The sequence below is a fragment of the Macrobrachium rosenbergii genome, chromosome 16 (assembly GCF_040412425.1).
Source record: "Macrobrachium rosenbergii isolate ZJJX-2024 chromosome 16, ASM4041242v1, whole genome shotgun sequence".
In the NCBI taxonomy this organism is placed as follows: domain Eukaryota; kingdom Metazoa; phylum Arthropoda; class Malacostraca; order Decapoda; family Palaemonidae; genus Macrobrachium; species Macrobrachium rosenbergii.
The window spans coordinates 55316978-55340977 of record NC_089756.1 but is presented as its reverse complement, the minus strand read 5'-3'; the positions used below and the strand labels follow the sequence as shown (position 1 = coordinate 55340977).

At 37.1% G+C, this 24000-nt stretch overlaps 1 protein-coding gene across 4 annotated transcripts in view; it reads left to right on the top strand.

The window, feature by feature from the left end:
- Positions 1–24000, top strand: part of LOC136847442 (uncharacterized) — a 210378-nt gene that overhangs the window by 63995 nt on the left and 122383 nt on the right. For all 4 annotated transcript variants that reach the window (XM_067119143.1, XM_067119139.1, XM_067119141.1 and 1 more), the window contains exon 4: positions 23130–23262. In XM_067119143.1, the coding sequence (XP_066975244.1) occupies positions 23130–23262 (133 nt within the window). The remainder of the gene's footprint in view (positions 1–23129; positions 23263–24000) is intronic.

The window sequence follows — 24000 nt, the reverse complement described above, 5'->3', positions numbered from 1 at the left end:
AAAATTAATCAACCCATTAAATTAGGAATCATTAATTGGGGAATATATCCCCAAAACAAAAAAGTATACAAATAAATAACACAAAACAAACATACCGACCCAAGACCAAGAAGTCATGAGGCGTCCGTGAGGAGGAGATCGAGGCAGTATTAATTCCTTTAATTATTTAACCAAGGAAAATAAAGGAGCCTCAATCGCCTAAAAACAAAAAACACTGGTACTCAAGTTTGTTGAAGAAGAACTGCGGGGATCACCATAAAAAATGCCAAAAATAGAGCACAAAATAGAGCACAACGAAATTACGTGAGCGAAATCGCATGCTAAAATGGAATGAGACTGAAGTGTTGCCCTTGTGTACGATCCCTTGAGTAGTGCATGGGCTTATAACACCTCTCTTTGGGACTTTTGACATTGGGAATCTTTATAAGCAGAGTCCCGTGATTGTGACAATCTCACCCTTTACCATATACGACTCCATTTCTTGGAGCTCGCTCGGGGGGTAGTAACCCCAGCTTTACATTTAGCTTTTCTCTGGTATCTAGCAATGGAATTACCTAGATCCAGAAATTATGTATATACACACATACACACACACACACATATACATATATATATATATATATATATATATATATATATATATATATATATATATATATATATATATATATATATATATATATATATATATATATATATATATATATAATATATATTACATATATATATATATATATATATATATATATATTACATATATATATAAATTATACACACATACATATAGGCAGTCCCCGGTTAACGGCGGGCTCAGTTAACGGCGATCCGGTTTTGCGTCGCTTGTCCAGCTACGAAAATCTGCAATTTTCGGTGCCGAAAATCGCTGATTTCCGCTTATTGGCACCGATACATACCTAACAGAGCCGCTAATAACCTAAAATCAGCGCTTTTCGGCGCAGATAAGCCCTGAAAATCACCAATTTTCAGTTATCATCACACCCTCAGAACAGAACCTCCGCCGATAACCGTGGACTGCATATAGCACATCATTCATTAAACTTCATACCCTTATTTATTGGTCACATCACTTCATTTTATTTATTAATCATTTCCTTCATGAATTCATAAATTTAACATAATTTATTTTCTTTCCATTACGGCGCTGAATGGCCTTGTTGGCCCCAGTGCCTGGGCTTTGCCCCAAATATCATACATCCATCCATCCATCCATCCATCCGTGGACTGCCTGTATATATATATATATATATATATATATATATATATATATATATATATATATATATATATATATATATATATATATATATATATATATATATATTTTATATGTACATAATATATATATACATATAAATAAAGATTAAATCCACGAAGGAAAGGGAAACACTGGAGTGCTGCGAGGCCTTTCGACTCTTTCGTCCTTTAGGTAGCAGACTGAAGAAATATAAAAGTAAGTTTACAAAGAAAGCTCATATAAATGACAGATGGGGATTATAAAGGAAAAATATTTACCTGGAATCCAACACAATTGAAGAATTGGTAGAACTGCCAAAACAGGGTTAAGTATTTAAGAGGTTTTACAAAGGATTAGGATCAACCATTCAGAAGCAGGGACAAGACAGTTAAAAGATTATATTTCTTCAGTCTGCTAAGTAAAGGACGAAAGAGTCGAAAGGCCTCGCAGCACTTCAGTGTTTACCTTTCCTTTGTCGATTTTATCTTTATATATTCATCACGTTCCATATTTTCAGTGATTATACATATACTGTACATTATATATATATATAGTTATACATATACTGTACATTATATATATATATATATATATATATATATATATATATAATAAAGATAAAATCCATGAAGGAAAGGAAACACGAGTGCTCTGAGGCCTTTTGACTCTGTCGTCCTTTACCTAGCAGACTGAAGAAATATAAAAGTAAGTTTACAAAGAAAGCTCATATATATTACAGATGGGGATTACAAAGGAAAAAATATGTACCTGGAATCCAACACAATTGAAGAATTAATAGAGCTGCCAAAAGAGGGTTAAATATTTAAGAGGTTTTACAAAGGATTAGGATCAACCGTTCAGAAGCAGGGACAGGACAATTAAAAGATTTTACAAGGAGGTGACTAACCACCAAAAAATATTAGTATAACAAAATAATACTCTTTTTTATTTGTAAACAATAAAAATTTTTGCAAGATGAACAATTTTACAAATAAAAATTTGTATTAAACATATGAATACATAGAAAATGTATATAAGGTAACTAATTTGTAATTAAGTCCGTGATTTTTATCTTTTAGGTCATTCTTGAACATTTTTCTAGTACAGGGGTCCAAATAATAAATGCCAGGGCTAAGGTTAAAATTGCAGCTGGAAGTAAGCTGGACAATAGCAGAGTCCAAAAGATTTCTTGAAGAGAAATCTTTCGATCTGGGAAACACTGAACTTCAGTCCAATTTATCCTGTGAGAGTTTTCACTTAAGTGAATGAATATAGCAATGGATGTTTGTCCAGTTTTTACTGAATACTAGTGCTGCTTAATGCGTACATCTAAATCTTGGCTAGATTGGCCATTGTAAAAAGAGGGGCATTCCAAACATGGAATTTTATATATTATATGTTGTTGTTTTTTCTTTAGGGCTATTTTTTTATTAACATTTCTTCTAGTGTGTTATTATAGGAAAAAATGAGGTTGACATTAAAAGATTTTAACAGTGATTTTATGTTTTCAAAACCACTCAAATAAGGCAAGCTAAGAATGTTCTCAGGGGTTTCTTTCTCCATGTTACTTTCACTATAAAACTTTTTGTGGGCTTTATTATAACAAATATCTAGTATATGTGAAGGATAACATAAATCTGTTCCTACTTTTCTTATGCATTCAATTTCTTGATCCAAATACTGGAGATTGACAATGCGCAAAGCTCATAAAAACATAGAAGAAAAAAATGGATATTTTGGTGTTAAGGTGATGGCCTTAATAAAAATGGACAAAGTTGTTGGTTGGTTTCCTATAAATACTGAATTTGCATTGAAATGGTTCTCTGTGTATTAAAACATCTAAGAAAGGTTAAAGCATACTTAATGGATGGTATCTGGTTATTCAAATTAGAGAGTAAATCATTTATATCAATAACAGCAGGCAAAACAGCTAAAATATCATCAACATATCTATACCACTTTAAAAGAGTATAAATGATATTGGATAAATATCGTTTTTCAAAGAATTCCATATACAGTACAAGTTTGAGAGGAATGGGGATAAAGGGTTGCCCATTGCCATACCAAATATATTTGTTGGTAAAATTCACCTTTGAATATAAACTTACAATCACAAATGCACAACCTAGTGAGTGAAATAATATGGCTTGCAGGTACAGGTAATTCATGATGGATTAGTTAATTACTAATATACTATAAAGTAGAATGTATAGGGACTTTTGTAAAAAGAGAACAAACATCAAAACTAACGAATCTATCAGTGGGGCAAATATTTTTTGGTCAGTCACCCCTTTGTATAATCTTTTAATTGTCCTGTCCCTCCTTCTGAATGGTTGATCCTAATCCTTTGTAAAACCTCTTTAAATATTTAATCCTGTCTTGGCAGTTCTACTAATTCTTCAGTTGTGTTGGATTCTAGGTGCATATTTTTTCCTTTGTAGTCCTCATCTATCATTTATATGAGCTTTCTTTGTAAACTTACTTTTATATTTCTTCAGTCTGCTAAGTAAAGGACGACAGACAGTGGAAAGGCCTCGCAGCACTCCAGTGTTTTCCTTGCCTTCATAGATTTTATCTTTATTTATATATTCATCACATTCTATATTTTTGTGATTCTGTTATGCATATATATATATATATATATATATATATATATATATATATATATATATATATATATATATATATATATATATATATATATATATATATATATATATATATATATATATATATATATATATATATATATATTATATATATATATATATATATATATATATATATATATATATATATATATATATATATATATATATATATATATATATCTCTCATATATATATATATATATATATATAATTACGTTGCTCACACTCGCGTCTCCTCAAGGTCAGGGCCGATTCTCATGGGTGTGAGTTATCGTATGGGTTGCAGATTGTCTAATCCCAAACTTTCAAATATAAGATCCCACGATAGAGGTTGCAAGACATCAATAAAATACAACTACTTCAGAATAATTGGCCAAGCTAAGGAACCTGGAGAACTGCTTCTCTTGGAAAGTCTGATCATCAAAAGAATTGTACCAACGTTAAATTGCCAATCATCAGCTGTTCCCCTGTTCACAGCATGATTCGATTGTTTGTTTATATTTGTCCGCCTCCTCCTTCTGTTTTTATGCTGTTTTCTTTTAGTGTGTTTTCCTCTTTCATCCTGAGAGGTGCACCTTCTGCTCTCCCTTTCAAGTTTATTTTTAAGTTCCTTTTTATCAAGTTCGGTTTTTTATTAAGTTCATTTTAAGTTTTCTTTTATTGGTTCTTTAATGTGTAAATGTATTTAAGTGTGACTGTTTAAGTTCAACTGATTTTCTATATTTAGTTTTTTATGTTTTGTATGTTTACTTTTAACTATGTATGCTGAATGCCCCTTTTTAATTTATAACTGTAGATGATGTCCTGATGATGTGACCACGGGTCAAGAAATGCGTAGACAAATAAATGTATGTATATACTGGATCTGTGCATTAGTAAATTACTAAAAGGACCTCATTCAAACTGGATGGTATCTAACAGAGTATTTTATTCAGAAAAAGTTACAAGCTTTCTTGGACAAACAGTCCACATTATCAAGTAAATACTCCGTTAGATACCATCCAGTTTGAATGATATATTTAGTATATATATATATATATGTATATATATATATATATATATATATATATATATATATATATATATATATATATATATATATATATATATATATATATATATATATATATATATATATATATATATATATATATATATATATATATATATAAAAATTGGGTGTGTATGGTAAGAAATTGGTGTGTATGGTAATGAATATATATATATATATATATATATATATATATATATATATATATATATATATATATATATATATATATATATATATTATATTTATATATATTATATTTATATATATTATATTTATATATATATATATATATTATTATATATATATATATATATATATATATATATATATATATATATATATATATATGTATATATATATATGTATATATGTATGTATATATATTGTCACGATGTGTATCAAGTACCTGGTTATTACACAACTAATCTCAAGATTCAAAAATATACCTCACTTCAGCCAGATACCTTTAACTCTCATAACATTAATTGTTACGACTGAGTACTCTAAAGGTAACAGTGATCCCTTAAGAAAAAACTTATTTATCAATCACTTGAAAAAACCAAACTAAGTTCATCAGAATATGTGTGAGGTATCAAAAATTAAACTAGAAATCTTCTAGAGTAAAAGGGCATCACTCCATCAAAAACTCTAACTGTTTCCCTGGTCTTAATTCACTTTAGCAAAACTAAAAGAACAAAACATGTTTATCACTTTGCCTTATGCACACACAATCAATCCTATTCACTGATGGTCAATAAATGAAACACTGTTTTTCTAAAAATGTTAAATACAAAAATTTATTTTCAGATTCAAAGTTTATAATTAAAATTCACTATTAATTAGAATTCACAATCTGAAAAATTTACTATTAGTTGAAAATAACACAAAACTCAATAAATTCTTGAATTAAATTATGAAACAAATCTAATTCACAAAAATTTTATCAAGAATTTAAATTAATCAAGCAAAATTTAAACTATCAAGAATTACTCAAGATTTAAAAAGAAAGTCTCAATAAATGAAATCAAGTATGCAATGTTAAATTAAGTATGCAATGTTAAATTAAGTATGCAATGTTAAATTAAGTATGCAATGTTAAATTACCAAGAAATATTTACAATGCTATGTAAATAAATGTTACATCACAAACATAAAAATGTGAAAATATAAAGAAATTGTAAATATCACAAACATAAAAAAAAACTGTGAAAATATAAAGAAATTGTAAATAGAAAAACACACAAAAATACACAGTAAGATTTATCAATAATGATTTCAAATTATTTCAAAATTTCCTAACTTATCATACCACAACTTCCTAACTTATCATACCATGGTATCAATAATTAAAATTTCACGTTACCTTACACAACTTTATGAAAACCTCTGTAAATCAAAAAAGCTGCAGCTGTGATTTTGAATTTTCACACTTTTTTACATTTTCGGCGCCAACGCTTTGAACTAAATAACTTTGCTAAATTCAGATCTCAAAAGTTAATGTTAAAAGTGACCACAAAATACTACGTTAAAAGTAATCTCTTCCTAAGAGGAATGAGAGAGAGAGAGAGAGATGGAACCAAATCAACTGGTCTCAGAAATCAGAATGAAACAAATTTTAGGATTCCAGTAACAGTGAAACAATTACATGATGTCATTAAAGCATTTTGGGTGATAGATACTAAGTTCTAGAAGCAGAGGTGACGTCTAAGAAGCTTACAATGGAGAGAAGAGGAAGTTACGCTATCCCAGCAAAACGTTTTGAATGCAATCTTACAAAACATGACGTAATTGATCAGGACACGTATTCTTTCTCTCCAAGTGGCATACGTGACTCGAACAACGCATGTAACAACATGAAATCACTCGCCTTGAGCCCGTATGGGACAAATCGGCGTTTGTTTTGCAAACCTGTCATCATTAACCCCAAAACAAGGCGCCACTCTTATCTGAACTGATGACAACTGAAATGAAACAAGCCCTGGTGGACACACACACGTGTTCATAAGCTACGCTTTACCAAGAAAGATATTCGTTCTAAATTACGTTACTATTAAAATTGTATTAACAATTCTAAATTACGCTATCAAGTAATCATTAAGTTCTTTTGAGATCTGATGCCAAACTAAATATGACACTTCAATAATCATTATCATTAAACATAACAGATGAAAAAGTAAATATGTCAAAATTATAGGAGGATATACGTATTACAAGGCAACATCATGAAATATATATATATATATATATATATATATATATATATATATATATATATATATATATATATATATATATATATATATATATATATATATTTATATATTATATATATATATATATATATATATACATATATATATATATACATATACATATATACATATACATATATATATATATATATGTATATATATATATATATATATATATATATATATATATATATATATATATAAGAAATTTTTGTGTTTTGGTAATGCCAAGGAAAAAATATAATTTATTAACTCCTGTATGATAACCCTGGAAAAAGTTCATGGTAACACTGAACTATTGTAGTGTATGTGCATACTGTTTAAGAGGTGCAAAAGAAATGAGCAGGAGAAAGGTACTGCTACTTTATTGGAGACGCAGGCCGTTTATATAGCGGCGGACTGACATCACACAGAGGAATACAATAGAACCTCGGTGACCTGAGGTCAATTACACTTGACAATAATTACAATGCATAAGTACAATTCATGTGAAAAAAATGGACAATGACCGACATGACAACATTCTGATACATGTACAAAAGAGACAGATACAAAATAAATTAATAGCAGGTACAAATTTACATAGAAAGGCTTGGCTGGTTTGATATGGCTGATTTTAGCGTGAAAAATCCTATAGGAGCGAATGGAAAGAAAAAACGTGTCGCTCATCATAGAAGACTCACTCAGCAGAGACTTTACTTTCATGAGCAAAACTGAGTGTGGGTAACGATGATTAATCGAGGTATCTGCTGGGGCGTTGAAGAGTGCCGCCAAACTCTGCGAGAAACAGCTGGGGGTGCGGTGTTTGTAAAGGAGTGGCTAGCTGCAGGTGTGGCTGGTTGCTTTCATGGTGGCCAGTAAATTCTTTTTGCAGCGATCTGCGAGGTGACGGTTCCTGAGGAGGGCGCTGTTTAAAGGGCTGTTTCTCCAGGAGGGCGGGCTTGAAACGGTTGATCGACACCCAATCGTCCTTTCTGTGTAGGCTTTGCTGTTCCTCTCAAGTACGCGGAAGGCCCCCCTGTAGGGTCTGGTGAGTGGGGGGCCGGACAGCATCGTCCCTGACGAAGACTCGGGTGGTGGAGGACAAGCCGGGGGGCGTGAAGGCAGTTGATCTGTCGGCATACGTCCGCCAGCAGAGGGCGAACTTCCCGACTATGTCGCGGAGCCTCTGGACTGACGGGTTGTGACGATCTTCCATGACGAGTTCGCCTGTGACCACGAGGAGCTCTCTGTAGATTTCCTCCTCTGCAGACGGGTTGCTGTTAGCTCTGGGGACAGTTCTCAGCCCGAGGAGGACCCAAGGCAACTGGTATTTCCAGTCCTCGGTGGTGCAGCGGGCCATGAGGGACGCCTTCAGGGACCTGTGGAATCTCTCCACCAATCCGTTGGCTGCGGGGTTGTAGGGGGTGGTGGTGTGGTGAGATGTCCCCAGCAGGCGTGCCAGGGCGGACCAGATCTCGGACAGGAATGCCGGGCCCCTGTCGGTGGTGATGTGGTCCGGGACGCCGAACCGGCTGATCCAGCTGGAGAGGAGGGCCTCGGCACACGCCCTGGCGGTGGCTTCTTGCATGGACGTCGCCTCAGGCCACCTGGTTGAGCGGTCGACGATCACAGGGAGCAGGTCTCGATGAGGGAGGTTTTTAGATTCTAGTAGGTGATGGGGCGTGCGGCAGATACCCATGAGACGAACTTTCTGTAGTCCTCCTCCGGCAGGGCGTTGATGACGGCGTCGGCTTGTAGTACCTCGTCCATGAGTCCTGCCAGTCTAAACTGTCCCTCGATCCTGTATACAGGTATTCCCCTACTTACGATGGGGTTAGGTTCCAAAAAACCCATCGTTTGTTGAAAGAATTGTAACTCGAATATGGCCTAGCCTACACTACGGTAATCAGTACCATTTATACATATATGGTAGCCTAACCTACACTACACAGTATACTTTATACATATATGGTACAGTAATTATTAGTGTCGGTTAATTCTGCAGGTTCAATGCAGATTGACATGATAAGTCAGTATACAGAGAAATTGAATAACAAACAAGGCCTAGCCTGCACTTTCGTATATCATATGTGGTAGCCTAGCCTACATTATACTGTATTCTATTTTCACATAACACCGTATTATACAAACATCAAAATAACGAATGTGCATCTTTTCCATGGATCTTTTAAAAAGTTATGCTTTACTACACTGTATCCAATCATAAATATTCTTATATTGCTTTTGCATTATAAATTCCGATCATAGCGATCAAATGTTTTGGTTTGGGAATCGATCACGTGGTCTTTATTTCGCCGCATTTAACTCGGTTCAGAAGGCATTTCTTGCTTCTAGTTAGCGTAAATGAATCTCTAGATACTTTATTTATAAGGGATATATACAGGTATTCCCCTACTTACGATGGGGTTAGGTTCCAAAAAACCCATCGTTTGTTGAAAAAATCGTAACTCGAATATGGCCTAGCCTACACTAGGATAATCAGTACCATCTATACATAAATGGTAGCCTAGCCTACACTACACAGTATACTTTATACATATATGGTATAGTAATTATTTGTGTCAGCTAATTCTGCAGGTTCAATGCAGATTGACATGATAAGTCAGTATAAAGAGAAATTGAATAACAAACAAGGCCTAGCCTGCACTTTCATCAAAAATATCATATACGGTAGCCTAGCCTACATTATACTGTATTCTATTTTCACATAACAGACCTAGGTTCTGTATTATACAAACATCAAAATAACGAATGTGCATCTTTTCCTTGATCTTTTAAAAGTTATGCTTTACTACACTGTATCCAATCATAAATATTCTTATATTGCTTTTGCATTATAAATTCCGATCATAGCGATCAAATGTTTTGGTTTGGGAATCGATCACGTGGTCTTTATTTCGCCACATTTAACTCGGTTCAGAAGGCATTTCTTGCTTCTAGTTAGCATAAATGAATCTCTAGATACTTTATTTATAAGGGACATATATATTTTTCGTTATACGAAGTTTTTTTAAGTTGAAATATAACTTAATTATGTCTCGTTGTGAAATTAATTTAGCCATTTTTTTCGTTAATAGATGACGTTGGCGGCTGGCCATTTGTTTTGTGTAAAAAAAAAAATCAAGATTCCGTTCGCTATTTTCTCTTGATTTCATCATCATACTAATAGCTTTTCGTATTTATCTTTTATCGGCGTGAAAACAGCAGTAATATGTGTTCTTTCATGCCCAGTAGTTTTGATTGAAATACTTTCCAATTTTATTTGCTGTCGAGTTTCATCCATGTTGCCAATGCACAATAATTTATAGTCATTAGCAGCTAAACATTCTTTTTCTCAGCTTCAACTACAACTTGCAGCTTAAATTTACTGTAGCAGTATATTTCCTTGCCAGATCTTTTCTCCAAAGCGGATAATGGTAGTGTAAAAACATATCAGTACTTAACGTCATTTTTAACATAACTATTTATAATTGTTTAACCATATGATGGTTGAAAATACAAGCAAAAACAATTGTTATCCGATTCGGTTATTAGCAAAACAACAGAGTCTCGTTCGGTTGTTTATGGCTGTACGCATTTTCGCAAGAGTATAAAGGTTACTAACAATACTTTTATCATTCTCTTACTTTTTTTAACTAGAAGATGGAATAAAGAGATGGAGAAAAAGAAATTGGTCTATTGTAAGTTGGTCTCTCTTGCTGCCTGATTCTCACGGCAACTGTAGAGTACGCTGTTGCCTGTACCATTCACCAATTTAAAAATATTTTCTAAATATCGTCGTACATATTAATTGCTAACTCCATCGTCCAACTCGAATTATCGTCACTCGTGCATTACCTGTATTTACAAACGCACAAAAATTGCAAACGAACACTGACCTATTTTAACTTCCGACACAACGAGCAAGTGAGGTCAGCTCATTGAATTAATGTACCTATTCCAGCCTCTCGGCCAACGATCGCACACCATACGCTGCCTGATTGTATGTTGTTGCTAGCGCCCGCGCCAGTGCCAGTCGCCACGCGTGATAGTAAATTTAAAAATACGTATTTTCAAAATATTCGATCGATATTAATTGCTAACCCCATTGTAATCTGCGAATTATCGTAACTCGAGCACTACCTGTAACCATGATGATGGGTTGCCGTGCGTGAAGGGCGGCAATTTTATGGTGAGGGCGGCTTTAGTTTGTTCTGGCGGAATGGGCAGCTGCCTTTTGGTGCAGGTAGCAAAACGTGGAGGAGCGCGTGATTCTGCCCATCAGGGAGGGTGCGGGTGGGACGTGGGGTAGGTAGATATCTGAGTCCGCCGGACCGCGGTTAACTGTATGTGGGAGGGAATGTCCTCGTAATCATGCTCACTCTTGCCCTCTTAATTGGAATGGAGTAAACCTTCAATACAACTTCAGGAGCGCACCGTGTGGGTCCGCACGACACTGGTGATTTGCTGACGAGAGTCAGCATGGCCAAAAGCTGGTTACAGCGCCGTATTTAGTCCACTAGGGGCGTGGGGTTGTTCATGGAGCCAAGACTAGGTCGCTGTCTGAGTCCGCTAATGGCTCCGGGAACCACTCCGGGGTCACCATTTTTAAGAGGTGCAAAAGAAATGAGCAGGAGATAGGTACTGCTACTTTATTGGAGATGCAGGCTGTTTATATAGCGGCGGACTGACGTCACACAGAAAGAATACAATGGAACCTCAGTGACCCGAGGTCAATTACAATCGACAATAATTACAATGCATAAATACAATTCATGTGAAAAGAAAAATGGACAATGACCGACATGACAACATTCTGATACATGTACAAAAGAGACAGATACAAAATAAATTAATAACAGGTACAAATTTACATAGAAAGGCATGGCTGCTTTGATATGGCTGATTTTGCATGACCCGATCCTATAGGAGCGGAATTGAAAGACTCACTCAGCGGAGACTTTACAACTGCACTTGTGCGGACAAGACAACACCATACAGACAGCTTCAGACACTCAGACAGAATTCGTCAATCTTTTTGTATAAGTCAAGTACCTGTAATTATTCTAATAATTGATTATTATTCAATTACTTTACTGAAAGTAAGTAGTAATCACTATTACTAAAATTTATTAGATTCACCCACCACTACTAAATTCAGTCCAAAATGCTCTTCCCTCTAATACAAATTGTAGGAATGTCAGTTGCTAACACTGTTAGCTAAATTAGTGGTAAATGGCAACTTTATTTGTAAAGGAAAGACATTCTGACGAGGACAACGACCTCCACCTCTTGCTATGCTTGTGGCGTTCATTGATAAACAACTGATTTCTTTTTGTTTTGATCCCATTTATCTCCCCATACAGGCAGTCCCCGGTTATCAGCGGGGTTCCCTTTCTGAGGGTGTGATGATAACCGAAAATCGCCGCTAACCGAAAATCAGCGATTTTTGGGGGTTATTGGCGCCAAAAAGCGCCGATTTTCGGTTATCGGCGCCTCTGTTAGGTATGTATCGGCACCGATAAGCGGAAATTGGCGATTTTCGGCGCCGAAAATTGCCGATTTTCGTCGCTAGACAAGCCCCATAAAATCGGATCGCTGTTAACTGAGCCTGTTGTTAACCGGGGACTGCCTGTAATGAGCAGTCTAAAGCAAAAGAAAAATCATATGCCTGAAGAGATATTATCACTACTCATTGCAGAGAATGATGATGACTATGATAAAAGGAAATAACAGCACCTTTTCCATAATCAGCGCAAAAATTACTTTTCTCTCTCTCTGCTGCAGATTCCACAAACTTTTTGTTCAGGATAAGGGAAACCCCATGGAGTTCCCTTTACTTTTCGTTCACCCAAAGGTGTGAAATTTAGTGTTCAGGATATTAATAAGGGAAACCCTGTGGAGCATGTTGTAGCAGTAACGGGGAGATTTTCCATCCAGTTTTTAGATGAGTATATAGAAAGTTTGCCTACAATGTCAAGTGCACTAAAATGATATGACACAAATGAAATGGAACTGTTCATTAATCTACTGGCATTTGTAAGAATCATTTTTTCCCTTTTATGTTTCATGCTTACAATCTTTAGGATATAAAAATGCAAAATAAATTCTTAAATCTTTTCTTATACTATGTTATTTATTATCCTAATATCTTTATACAAAATCAATCTCAGTGTAAAAATGAACACATAAAAAAGCATAAAAATTAGCAAGCAGGAAATGTGATGATACGAGAGTGGTAATGTCTCTCATAAAGGACGCTTAACAGGTTAATATAAACTGCAGGGCAGTATATAGTACAGTACTGTAATATAAAGTGAAATTACAGTGTACTGTAGGCATACACATGTATTCATGTGTGGGTGATTCGCGCTCTCCCTCACTCAAACTCCCAGCATTCCTTTTGGCTCCTGATTTGAAACAGTTCAGCGCTCAATCCTGATATATCCGGAAGTACAATATACCACGGTCCGTTATCTCTGTGCACTACTGTACTGTATATCTATGATTAGCCACGCATTACCTAGCTCTGCCCGCGCCAAGATATTGGCATAAACACCAGTTGTCCTGGACCCACCAACTGGGGAATAGTGCCTCCTACTTGCCTTGTCCATAAAGTATCCTATACTTTGTTTTGGTTGCACAGCAGGCTATTGATAGTTTATCACATTTTGAGTAGTTCCCTAGTTTTTTCTGAATTATGTCAGATTGTAGCAGTTCGAATATTCGTTAATGTAGCAAAGGCTGTAAGACTAGGTTCACAAAAGCTTGTTATGATCCTCATTTGATCTGCAGTAAATGTAGGGGGCAAGAGTGTAGTAGCATTGAGAAATCTTGTAATGAATGTTCCTCATGGGATACTATACAATGGAAAATTCTGAAGTCTCACTTAGACAAATCAGAGAGAGATAGGAAGAGGAAAGCGGCTTCTAGAGCAGAGAGATGTTCTCTTAGTGAGAAGCTACACCTAAGCCTAGTTTAAAGGTTAGTCCTATTGTTCTCCCTCCTACTCCTATTCCTTACCCTCATACTATTCAACCTCCTACTTCTGTGCCTAGCTCCCTGGCTTCTAACCCTAATGCCATCGCCGGTCTCGAATCCAGGTTTGATAAGAAAATTAACCTTGTAGTAAGTACAGTGGCAGAGTTAGGAGATTCACTTAAGGTGATAATGGATAAAGTGTCCTTGGATAAAGTGATGTGTGAGAGTGCAGTGCCAGTGGAGGAGGTGGCAATCCATCCCACTGGTTCTCCTCATACCGAAAGTCCAAGGGAGGCAGGTGGGGTTTGCCCACACTCAGTCACTCCTGTTGCAGTCCCAGGGGTTGGCAGACATCCATTGGAGGGGCATGTATTTGGATGTTCATCATTATCCTCAAGCTCTTCCGGCAACTATGGCTTGGACAGGAGGCAAAACAAATGGTTCCTAGACTTCCCAACCGCTTAAGCGCCCTTCCGAGGATGTTGGTTGCCATCCAGATCCACTACCTGTTAAGCGGTATAAGAAGTCTACTAGCGGGCCCCTGCCTTCTTATAGTTACATTATAGACCCTTCTGTCTCTGCCTCTGTCCATCAATGTCCACGTCTGTCTACATGGGACAGTCCAGAGGCATTCTCTTCTGAGCACTCAACGGCTGAGCGCCCACACTTGGCTCCCAAGCGGCCAGTGACACCTCATAAGCACTCAACATCTGCTCCCAAATGTCAGGCACCACTTCCCAAGTGCCCAGCGCGAGCTCTTGGGAACCGGCACCAGCTTCGAGCGCCAGGCACCCATTGCCTCTTTCTTCTGCTCAGAGACCGCGGTCTCCTTCATATCCTCCAGTTAGACCTACCGCATCATCTCCTTCACCTTTGGACCATGACGAGCCTACTCTGGCTCCTATTAAACGGCAGTTAGCCCAAATTGTGGGGTTAAAGAAAGCTCCCTCCACTCCCAAGACTTCTCAGGATGCTATCCTGTCCCCAGTCTCCTCAGAAGAGGAAGAGGTTGACCAAGAACCTATGCCTCCTTCAGCTTATGCTGCTTTATTGCAGTACCTTTTGGCGAATTTTCCCACATTTTTTGCCCCGGCTGCCCCATAATCACCTGCTTCGACCTTTTTAATGAGGAATCAACAGGACGACAGAACAATACTTCCCTGGATGGTACTTTCTTTGTCTTCTAAGAAGTCTTTCGAGGAGATGGGAGACTTGCTTTCAACCAAAAGAAAGCAAGACAAAGCGTCTTTTGCTTTTCCTCCCTCTCGTTTAATCTGCAGGAGACTTATCCTACATGACCAGCGAAGCTCCTTCTTTGGGAGTCGCTACCTCCTCCCAAGGGGAATTCTCTAGTCTCATCAACTCTTCTCACCGTTCTCATTCTTGTCGGCGAAGATAATGTTTTCTTCTGCAGAACTGGGTCATCTAATGAAAGACATTTTTAAGGTTTTAGAAGTCCTTAGTTTCCTGGATTGGACGGTGGGCGCACTGGCCAAGAAAATCAAGGACCACCAGGAGCTAGCGGCAGATGTCGCCTTGGACTGGCTCGGGGTTCTGTCTTGTACCGACAAAGTCATTGGAGATGGCTCCCTAGAGCTTTCCACTCTGTTTACCTTTGGAGTACTGAAGAAAAGAGAGCTCTGGTGCTCCTTTACTTCTAAGGGAGTTACACAAACTCAGCAGTCGGCCTTGTTGTTCTTGCTGCTAGACTAGCATCATCTCTTCCCTCAGGACACAGTCAAGGGAATTGTGTCAAGTCGTCTAAGCATTGCAAGGATGTGACTGCCTTTCAAACTAGGACTCTGTCACCCCTTCAGCAACAACCCTTTTGTGGAAGTATACCTAGAGCCCCATTCAGGACCCATGCCAATGTCTGATTTATGGCCAAGTCTATTAACCCTTTAACGCCGAAGCCCTATTTACAAAAACGTCTCCCGTATGCCGGGCGGCGTTCGGTGAGTTAGCTAAGCGGAAAAAAGTTTTTTCAAAAATCACAGCACGCTTAGTTTTTAAGATTAAGAGTTCATTTTTGGCTAATTTTTTTGTCATTGCCTGAAGTTTAGTATGCAACCATCAGAAATGAAAAAATATCATTATCATATATAAATATTGGAATATATGACAGCAAAAAAAAAAATCGTATATAATTGTATACAAATCGCGCTGTAAGCAAAACGGTTAAAGCTAATGAGTTAATTTTTTTAGTTGTATTGTACACTAAATTGCGATGATTTTGGTATATAACAAATTTTAAAACGATCAAAGCAACACAGAGAAAATAATATCACAAAATGATGCATGAATTAAATAACGTGCGGACGTAAAAAATTTTTTTTCAAAAATTCACCATAAATCGAAATATTGTGCTAGAGACTTCCCGTTTGTTGAAAAATGAAGCTAATTGATTGAATATTACTAGACTGTAAGTGTTTTAGCTTACAATTGCAGTTTTTCGACCATTTCGGTCGAGTTGAAGTTGACCGAGAGTCGAATTTTTTCTATTTATTGTGATTTATATGGAAATATTTCAAAACTGATAAAAGCTACAACCATGAGTTATTTTTTGTTGTATTGTACATGAAATTGAGCACATTTTCATATATAAAACTCTATGTAACGACTAATATAAAGTGGTGCAAATATTACGACAACGAGACGAAAGAATTTCTGAGATGTTCGGCTGAGTTACAACAGACGTGAGGAAAATGTTTTTTTTAAATTCACCATAAATCGAAATATTGTGCTAGAGACTTCCAATTTATTGCAAAATGAAGTTAAACGATTGAATATTACTAGAATGTAAGAGTTTTAGCTTACAATTGCATTTTTTTACCATTTCGGTCGAGTTAAAGTTGACTGAAGGTTGAAATTTTGGCAGTTATCATGATTTATGTGAAAATATTTCAAAACTGATAAAAGCTACAACCATGAGCTATTTTCTGTTGTATTCTACATAAAATTGCGCACATTTTCATATATAAAAGTTTATGTAACGACTAATGTAAAACGATGCAAACATTACGACAACATGACGAAAGAATTTCAGAGATGTTCGGCCGAGTTACCGCACGCAGACGTAAGGAAAAAATTTTTTTTTCAGAAATTCACCATAAATCGAAATATTGTGCTAGAGACTTCCAGTTTGTTGCAAAATGAAGGTACATGATTGAATATTACTAGAATGTAAGTTTTAGCTTATAATTGCGTTTTTTGACCATTTCGGTTGAGTTAAAGTTGACCGAAGCTTGGAATTTTGGCAGTTATCGTGATTTATATGAAAATATTTCAAAACTGATAAAAGCTATAACCATGAGTTATTTTCTGTTGTATTCTACATGAAATTGCGCACATTTTCATATATAAAACTTTATGTAACGACTATATAAAACAGTGCAAACATTACGACAACGTGACGAAAGAATTTCTGGCGCGGACGTAAGGAAAAAGTTTTTTTCAAAAATTCACCATAAATCGAAATATTGTGCTAGAGACTTCCAATTGGTTGCAAAATGAAGGTAAATGATTGAATATTACTACATCGTAAGAGTTTTAGCTTAAAATTGCGTTTTTTGACATTTCGGTCGAGTCAAAGTAGACCGAAGGTTGAAATTTTGGCAGTTATCGTGATTTATATGAAAATATTTCCAAACTGATAAAAGCTACAACCATGGGTTGTATTTTGCTGTATTGTACATGAAATTGCACATTTTTCATATATAAAACTTTATGTAACGGCTAATATAGAACAGTGCAAAAATTACGACAAAATGACGAAAGAATTTATGAAATTTTTGGCTGAGTTACCGTCTGTGCGTAAGAAAAAGTTTTTTCAAAAATTCACCATAAATCGAAATATTGTGCTAGAGACTTCCAATTTGTTGCAAAATGAAGGTACATGATTGAATATTACTAGAACGTAAGAGTTTTAGCTTACAATTGCGTTTTTCGACCATTTCGGTCGAGTCAAAGTTGACCGAATGTTGAAATTTTTTGTAGTCGACGTTCGGTACGTCCACTCGGCACCCAACAGACAATTTTAGTCGACGTATGATACGTCCAGTAGGCGTTTAAGGGTTAAGAAGAGCTCTGCCAAGACAGTAGTACCTAAAAAGTGAAAGGGAAGTCCTTCATGCACTGGGAGGAGCCAGACTTCTAGAGTTTTGGGAGAAGTGGCTGATAAGAGGAGTGGAGATTTGGATCATCAAAGTTTTGAAGGAGGGCTACTTCATCCCATTCCTGGGGAGCCCCCCATTAGTCACTTCTCCCATCACACTGACAGCATACATGTTAGGCTCCGAGAGACATTCGGCCCTTTTGAAGGAAGTTTCCCCCTCTCATTCAGAAAAGGGCCATGGAGGAAGTCAAGAACAACAGCACGGAGGGGTTTTACAACCAACTCTTTGTGGTACTAAAGGCATCGGGGGGTTTGAGACCAGTCCTCGTTGTAAGCACCCTCAATCATTTTGTCCTGAAGACAAAATTTAGAATGGAGACAAGTCATTCAGTCCTTTCGTCAATTCACCAGGGTGACTGGTTGATAACTTTAGACATGCAGGACGCATACTTCCACATTCCTAGCCATCCAACTTCCAGGAAGTATCTAAGGTCCGTCTCCCAGGACAAGGTGTATCAGTTTCAGGCCCTTTGCTTCGCCCTTTCTACGGTCCCTCAAGTGTTCGCTCAAGTCCCCGCTCCTATCTTGAAATGGCTCCACTTAGTAGGGATCAATGTCACCCTTTATCTAGATGACTGGCTGCTTCGATCCCTGTCAAAAGAAAAGTGCATGAAGGACTTACACGAGATTCTACTTCTTACCAAGGAACTGGGCCTTCTTATCAATCTCCAAAAGTCTTCTCTTGTTTGTTTATTTCATGTCAATATTCATCCACAAAAGGGTGCTGTGATATCGTGTGTTGATTATTTTCCCCCATTCTGTGTGTGTGTGTGTGTGTGGCGTTGCGTATTCTTTGTATTTCCCACCTCATCCAAAGGGGGTGAGAAGGGTGTTGATCCTTCAGACGAATCTAGAAATTGTCGGGAAATTGAGGCAGGCTGGTCTATGGGATGTACAGTGCAGTAGTATTGCTCTACCTAGTCAAGTTTGAAACACATCAAGAATGCCAAGGACAAGCTGAAGAAGTTTGCAGTGGACTTTGGGAAGGAGATGTCACGGACCCAGGCCCATAAGGTGATGGCAAAACCCCACAATGAAGAGGTTGAACAGTGAATCTTGATCTGGTTTCATCAGCAAAGGGTAACTGGTGTGCATGTGTGAGGTGTTGAATTGAAGGGAGCAGCTATGAAGCCTGCAGGCATGCATGGGGTTGCAGACTGTAAGGCATCCAAAGTCTGGCTGTTTCGATTCAAGATTTGGCACAGGCTTTGGATGCTTCCAAGGAGGGAATAGAGGAATTTCGACATGTTGCAAGACTTGATAAAAAAGGAAGGCCTTGTTTCGGGTCAGATCTACAGTGCTGATGAGAAATAAAAGAATTTACCCAGCCAAAAGCTTTCCAAGCAACACTTGTCTGGTTTCTTATGTACAAATGCTTCTGGTAGCCATTGTTGCAAACCAGTGGTAGTTGGACAAGCTAAGCAAACACATGCGATGCTTGATGGATAATCTAGTGATTTGGTATCATTCGGCAAAGGTTTGGTTCACCTCCAAGATCGTCTCTGATTTGTTGCAAAATCACTATCATCACACAGGACATTGGATGAAGGCTTTGCTTTTCTTGGACAATGTGCCTGCACATCCTCCAACCACCCAGTTGGTAACAAAAGTTGTATTACGGTCATGTTTTTCCTCCCATTATGACTGCACTCATTCAACCAGTGGACCAAGGTGTTACCGTTGCAACAAAACAGGTATACCAGAGGTAGTATATGGAGGAGTTGATGGTGGTATTCATGGACAAGCAGGAGAAGGAGCAAGGCATGGATACATGGGGGGAACTAACATGGGAGAATCTTTGAAGGTACTTGAAGTCTGCCATCTAAAACTTTGCAGATGCCTGGAAGGGTGTCACTGCACAGACCCTGGAGTATGCTTGGAACTGTATCCTGAAGGGAGAGTAGGGTGAGATGGACTTCCAGGGATTTGATGTCGACAGTTTCCATGACTAACTCACGTAGGAAGGTGATGACATTCCAAAGGATGACATACAGGAGTGGCTGGATGATAACGGTGACAACCGTAGCTGATGGTGAGATGGAAGAGGAAGCCCCTGAAGAAGAGTACGACAAATGTTGTTGAAGCTGTTTTGTGACCATTGCCTTTGTAGAAATGTATATGCGTGCTCTTCGATATGTTTATCAATATAATGGAGAATCCCAACATTGACTAAAGCAACTTATCCAGTGCGTTGGAGATTGCCGAAGAAGTTGAGGAATTTGGCAAATGGTGATTGCAAAGCAGAATTGGCATTTGTATCCAGAGTCCAGGCAGTCCCCGCTTATAGGCGGGCTCGATCATCAGCGATCCAGTTTTTCGGTGCTTGTCTGGCGATAAAAATTGGTGATTTTTGGCACCGATTTCCACTTATCGATGCCGATAATCATGTATTGGCACCGATACATACCTAACAGAGGCACCAATAACCGAAAATCAGCGATTTTTGGTGCTTAAGGGCACCGTTAAGTGCCTAAAATTGCCAATTTTCGGTTATCGGCTATTTCCGCTAATCGTCACACCGTAGGAACTGAACCCCCACTGATAACCGGGGACTGCCTGTACCTTGATATCTTCTTCAGATCCCCAAACCACTGTGCACCCAAGCCCAACGCTATCTACTTCTTCGGTAACTTGGTCATTCAGCTCAGAAATGCAGGTGAACACATCGTCACCTTTTGTTGAAGTGCAAAGTTCTTTCAACCAAAAATCATTTTGACAATCATTACCCTTTAGATACAGGCAGTCCCCAGTTATCGGCAATCCAGTTTTTCGGCGTTTGTCTAGCGACGAAAATTGGCGATTTTTGGCGCCGGTATGACCAATTTCCACTTATCAGTGCAGATAAGCCCCAAAAATCGCCGATTTTTGGTTATCGCTGGTTTTCGCTTACCGTCACTCCATCGGAATGGAACCTCTGCCGATAACCGGGGACTGCCTGTACCTTCTCCAGCAGTTTGCTGCTTAATGTATCCCAGGGGTCACTGGAGGCACATGAGGTACAAGATACAGAGGACTTCGACAACATACTATTGCTGGAGAAAGGGATAGGAGGAGGACGTCTAAACCTCCTTGTAAGTTTGTAAAAGTCTGGCTGTTGTAAGCAGTTTTGGCAGTGCACACAGGTGAGAGAAAACATTTTTTTTTTTTAAGTGTGTGTTTAGGCAAAATAGGAAAAGCAAAGTGTGACCTGTGTTACAGTAGTGTACTATATGTACAGTACACCTGCTGTATTGTGTTGGGTAAGAGAGAGAGAGAAAATGAGGTTTGGGTTTATTTTTTGTATACAGTGTATTTTTAAATGTTATTGTGTACTGTGTTTTGGCAAAATACAAAAATTAAAGTGCTGTGTGCCTCCAATTTCAAAAGAGAACTTTGTGAAGCTTGCTGCACTTTTGTAGCCAGTAGGAGGATACAGTACAGTGTTTAATGCTGTGTGATTTCAGAAGTGACAGTTATGGTGGCATGCTGCACTATTCAACCAGAGATGAATATGCCTCACACACCTCCAGACAGTTGAATCCTATCAGCGTGTCACAGGGTGTAGCTTATGCAGTGCTACCTCATGTGTCCTGATAATGTAAACTGACCTTGACATGCACACACAGGAAAGAGTAGTACTTGTCAGGCATTCCAGGCAAGTGGTAAGAGTGACATGAAACTTACAGAGAGACACATATTAGTCAGCAGATTCCCTACCAAATGACAATAAGCATCCTTTCGTTATAGGAAAGGACTCTGAGTGGCAGGAGAAGAATGGCAGTACCCCTCTGCAAAGACTGCAGCCATCATGTTACCTATGACTATAAAGCCAGGATTTAATTAAACAAGACTCCTTGCATCCAGGCAGGTAATCTCCTAAATAGAATGGACTTCAGAAGGAAGAAATTTCTCAGAGGCACAAGACGAGTGAGCAGATGATATTAGCACCTTTAATGATGATGTTAGGTGGAAGCCTTTGGCATTGCCAGCACAAGTAAAGAAATTTTCACAGCTTGTCAGGGAAGGAGGAAATACGTCATCCAATAAATCCTTGAACATTCAAATAAGCTCCATCCCATCTTTTTATAAAGATTAGGCAGGGAATTTTCTTTATTCAAATGCCTCTGCTTAGCAGCTTAATGGCAGCCTTAATATTTGCGATCCTGCAAGGAAGGCCTGGGCAAGGCTAGCCTCAGTTAAAATATAAGAACACCATACATGCTGAAATATGCAAAGGAATTTGGCATTAAACAACCATGCATATATGGAATATAAGTTTTAACAAAAATATGTTAATTCTTATATAAGAAACATTTGACTTTAATATTTTAAACATGAGTTGCAGAATAGGATTATAGAAACTCATGCTAATGCAGTGCAGCATATAAAAGATCGCACATAAAATGCATCTATAACACTTATGTGAATGTTACCACACATGGATTGACTCACTGTCACTATTACCACCAGAGGTGCTGACCAAGTAAGGGTTCTGCCTCTTCCTCTAGTGCCTAGAGAGCTGTTGGTTCCAGGATTAGCCACATGTAATTTGATGGAAACAGGTTAAACGGCTATGTGCAATACATCTGCTTATTAAAGAATTATTTTTAAAAACTGATGTTGGATTTAAAGGTATCCTTTTCAGCGGCTAATTGACTTGTGCAGAATGATTACTCTACTGTACAAAATATAGATATAGTCTTAAACAAATCTGCTTCCATTTTGTATTTGCTCTTGATTTTACATTTAAGATTTATTTTTAATTCTGAAATTTTGAAAATTCCTGTTTTATTTCTTACAGGTAACTGGTACATTGCACAGGGATATCTTTTTGATATTTCAAATTTAATAGAAAATTTTGTTAAAAAAGATGGCTGGAGATTCAAAGACTTTGCAAGTTGTTGGCAAGAGCTGAAATTTTCTCTTGTATATAGGTAAGTCTTTAATTTCATTGTTGTATAGCTTCTAAATTATAAGTTTGAAAGCTTTCTATGTCTTAGTTAAGCTGTGATAAAACAACCATTTTGCAGGCTTTGTTTAGAGAAATTGAATATTTTTCCTTTGCCTGAGAAAAAAAATTTGTCCACTCATGAAAACATTTTTACTGAAGGTTAAATACACCAGGTAGGATGTGAAGTTGTTTTCAAGTTGGGTAATTACCTCGTTTGAAGACGAGGTTTGTTTTTTGTCCACGTTCATTGTGCCACCAAGTACTGTAGGGTAAATATACATGTTTTACTGACTGGTGTGCTAATTTTTTAACCACTTGAAATAAACTTTGGTGCTAAATGGATGTCTTGATTTTATGAAAGTGTTCTGCTGTACACTAGCAGTAGGTCATTTACTTATATGCATGTTAACTGTTTTTTATGCTTTTCTCTTGCTCTTCATCTGTTTTGAAAGTATAACAATTAAATTTACATTTAAATACCCTGCAAAAGTATGCAGTATATGAAATTCTGAATTGTCATGAACATTTCAGAGCAGTTTCATTTGGTTACAACTATTATTACTTCAATCTTTCAACTTTCTAGTAATTCAGCATAACTAATCATTGGTTTGATATTTTGTTATATTTTGTTTCATTTACTAAGCGGCATAGAAAATTAGTGGTCTTTTTGGTCATATGTATATAATATACTCCCCGGTTATTTAATTACTCAGCAATTTTT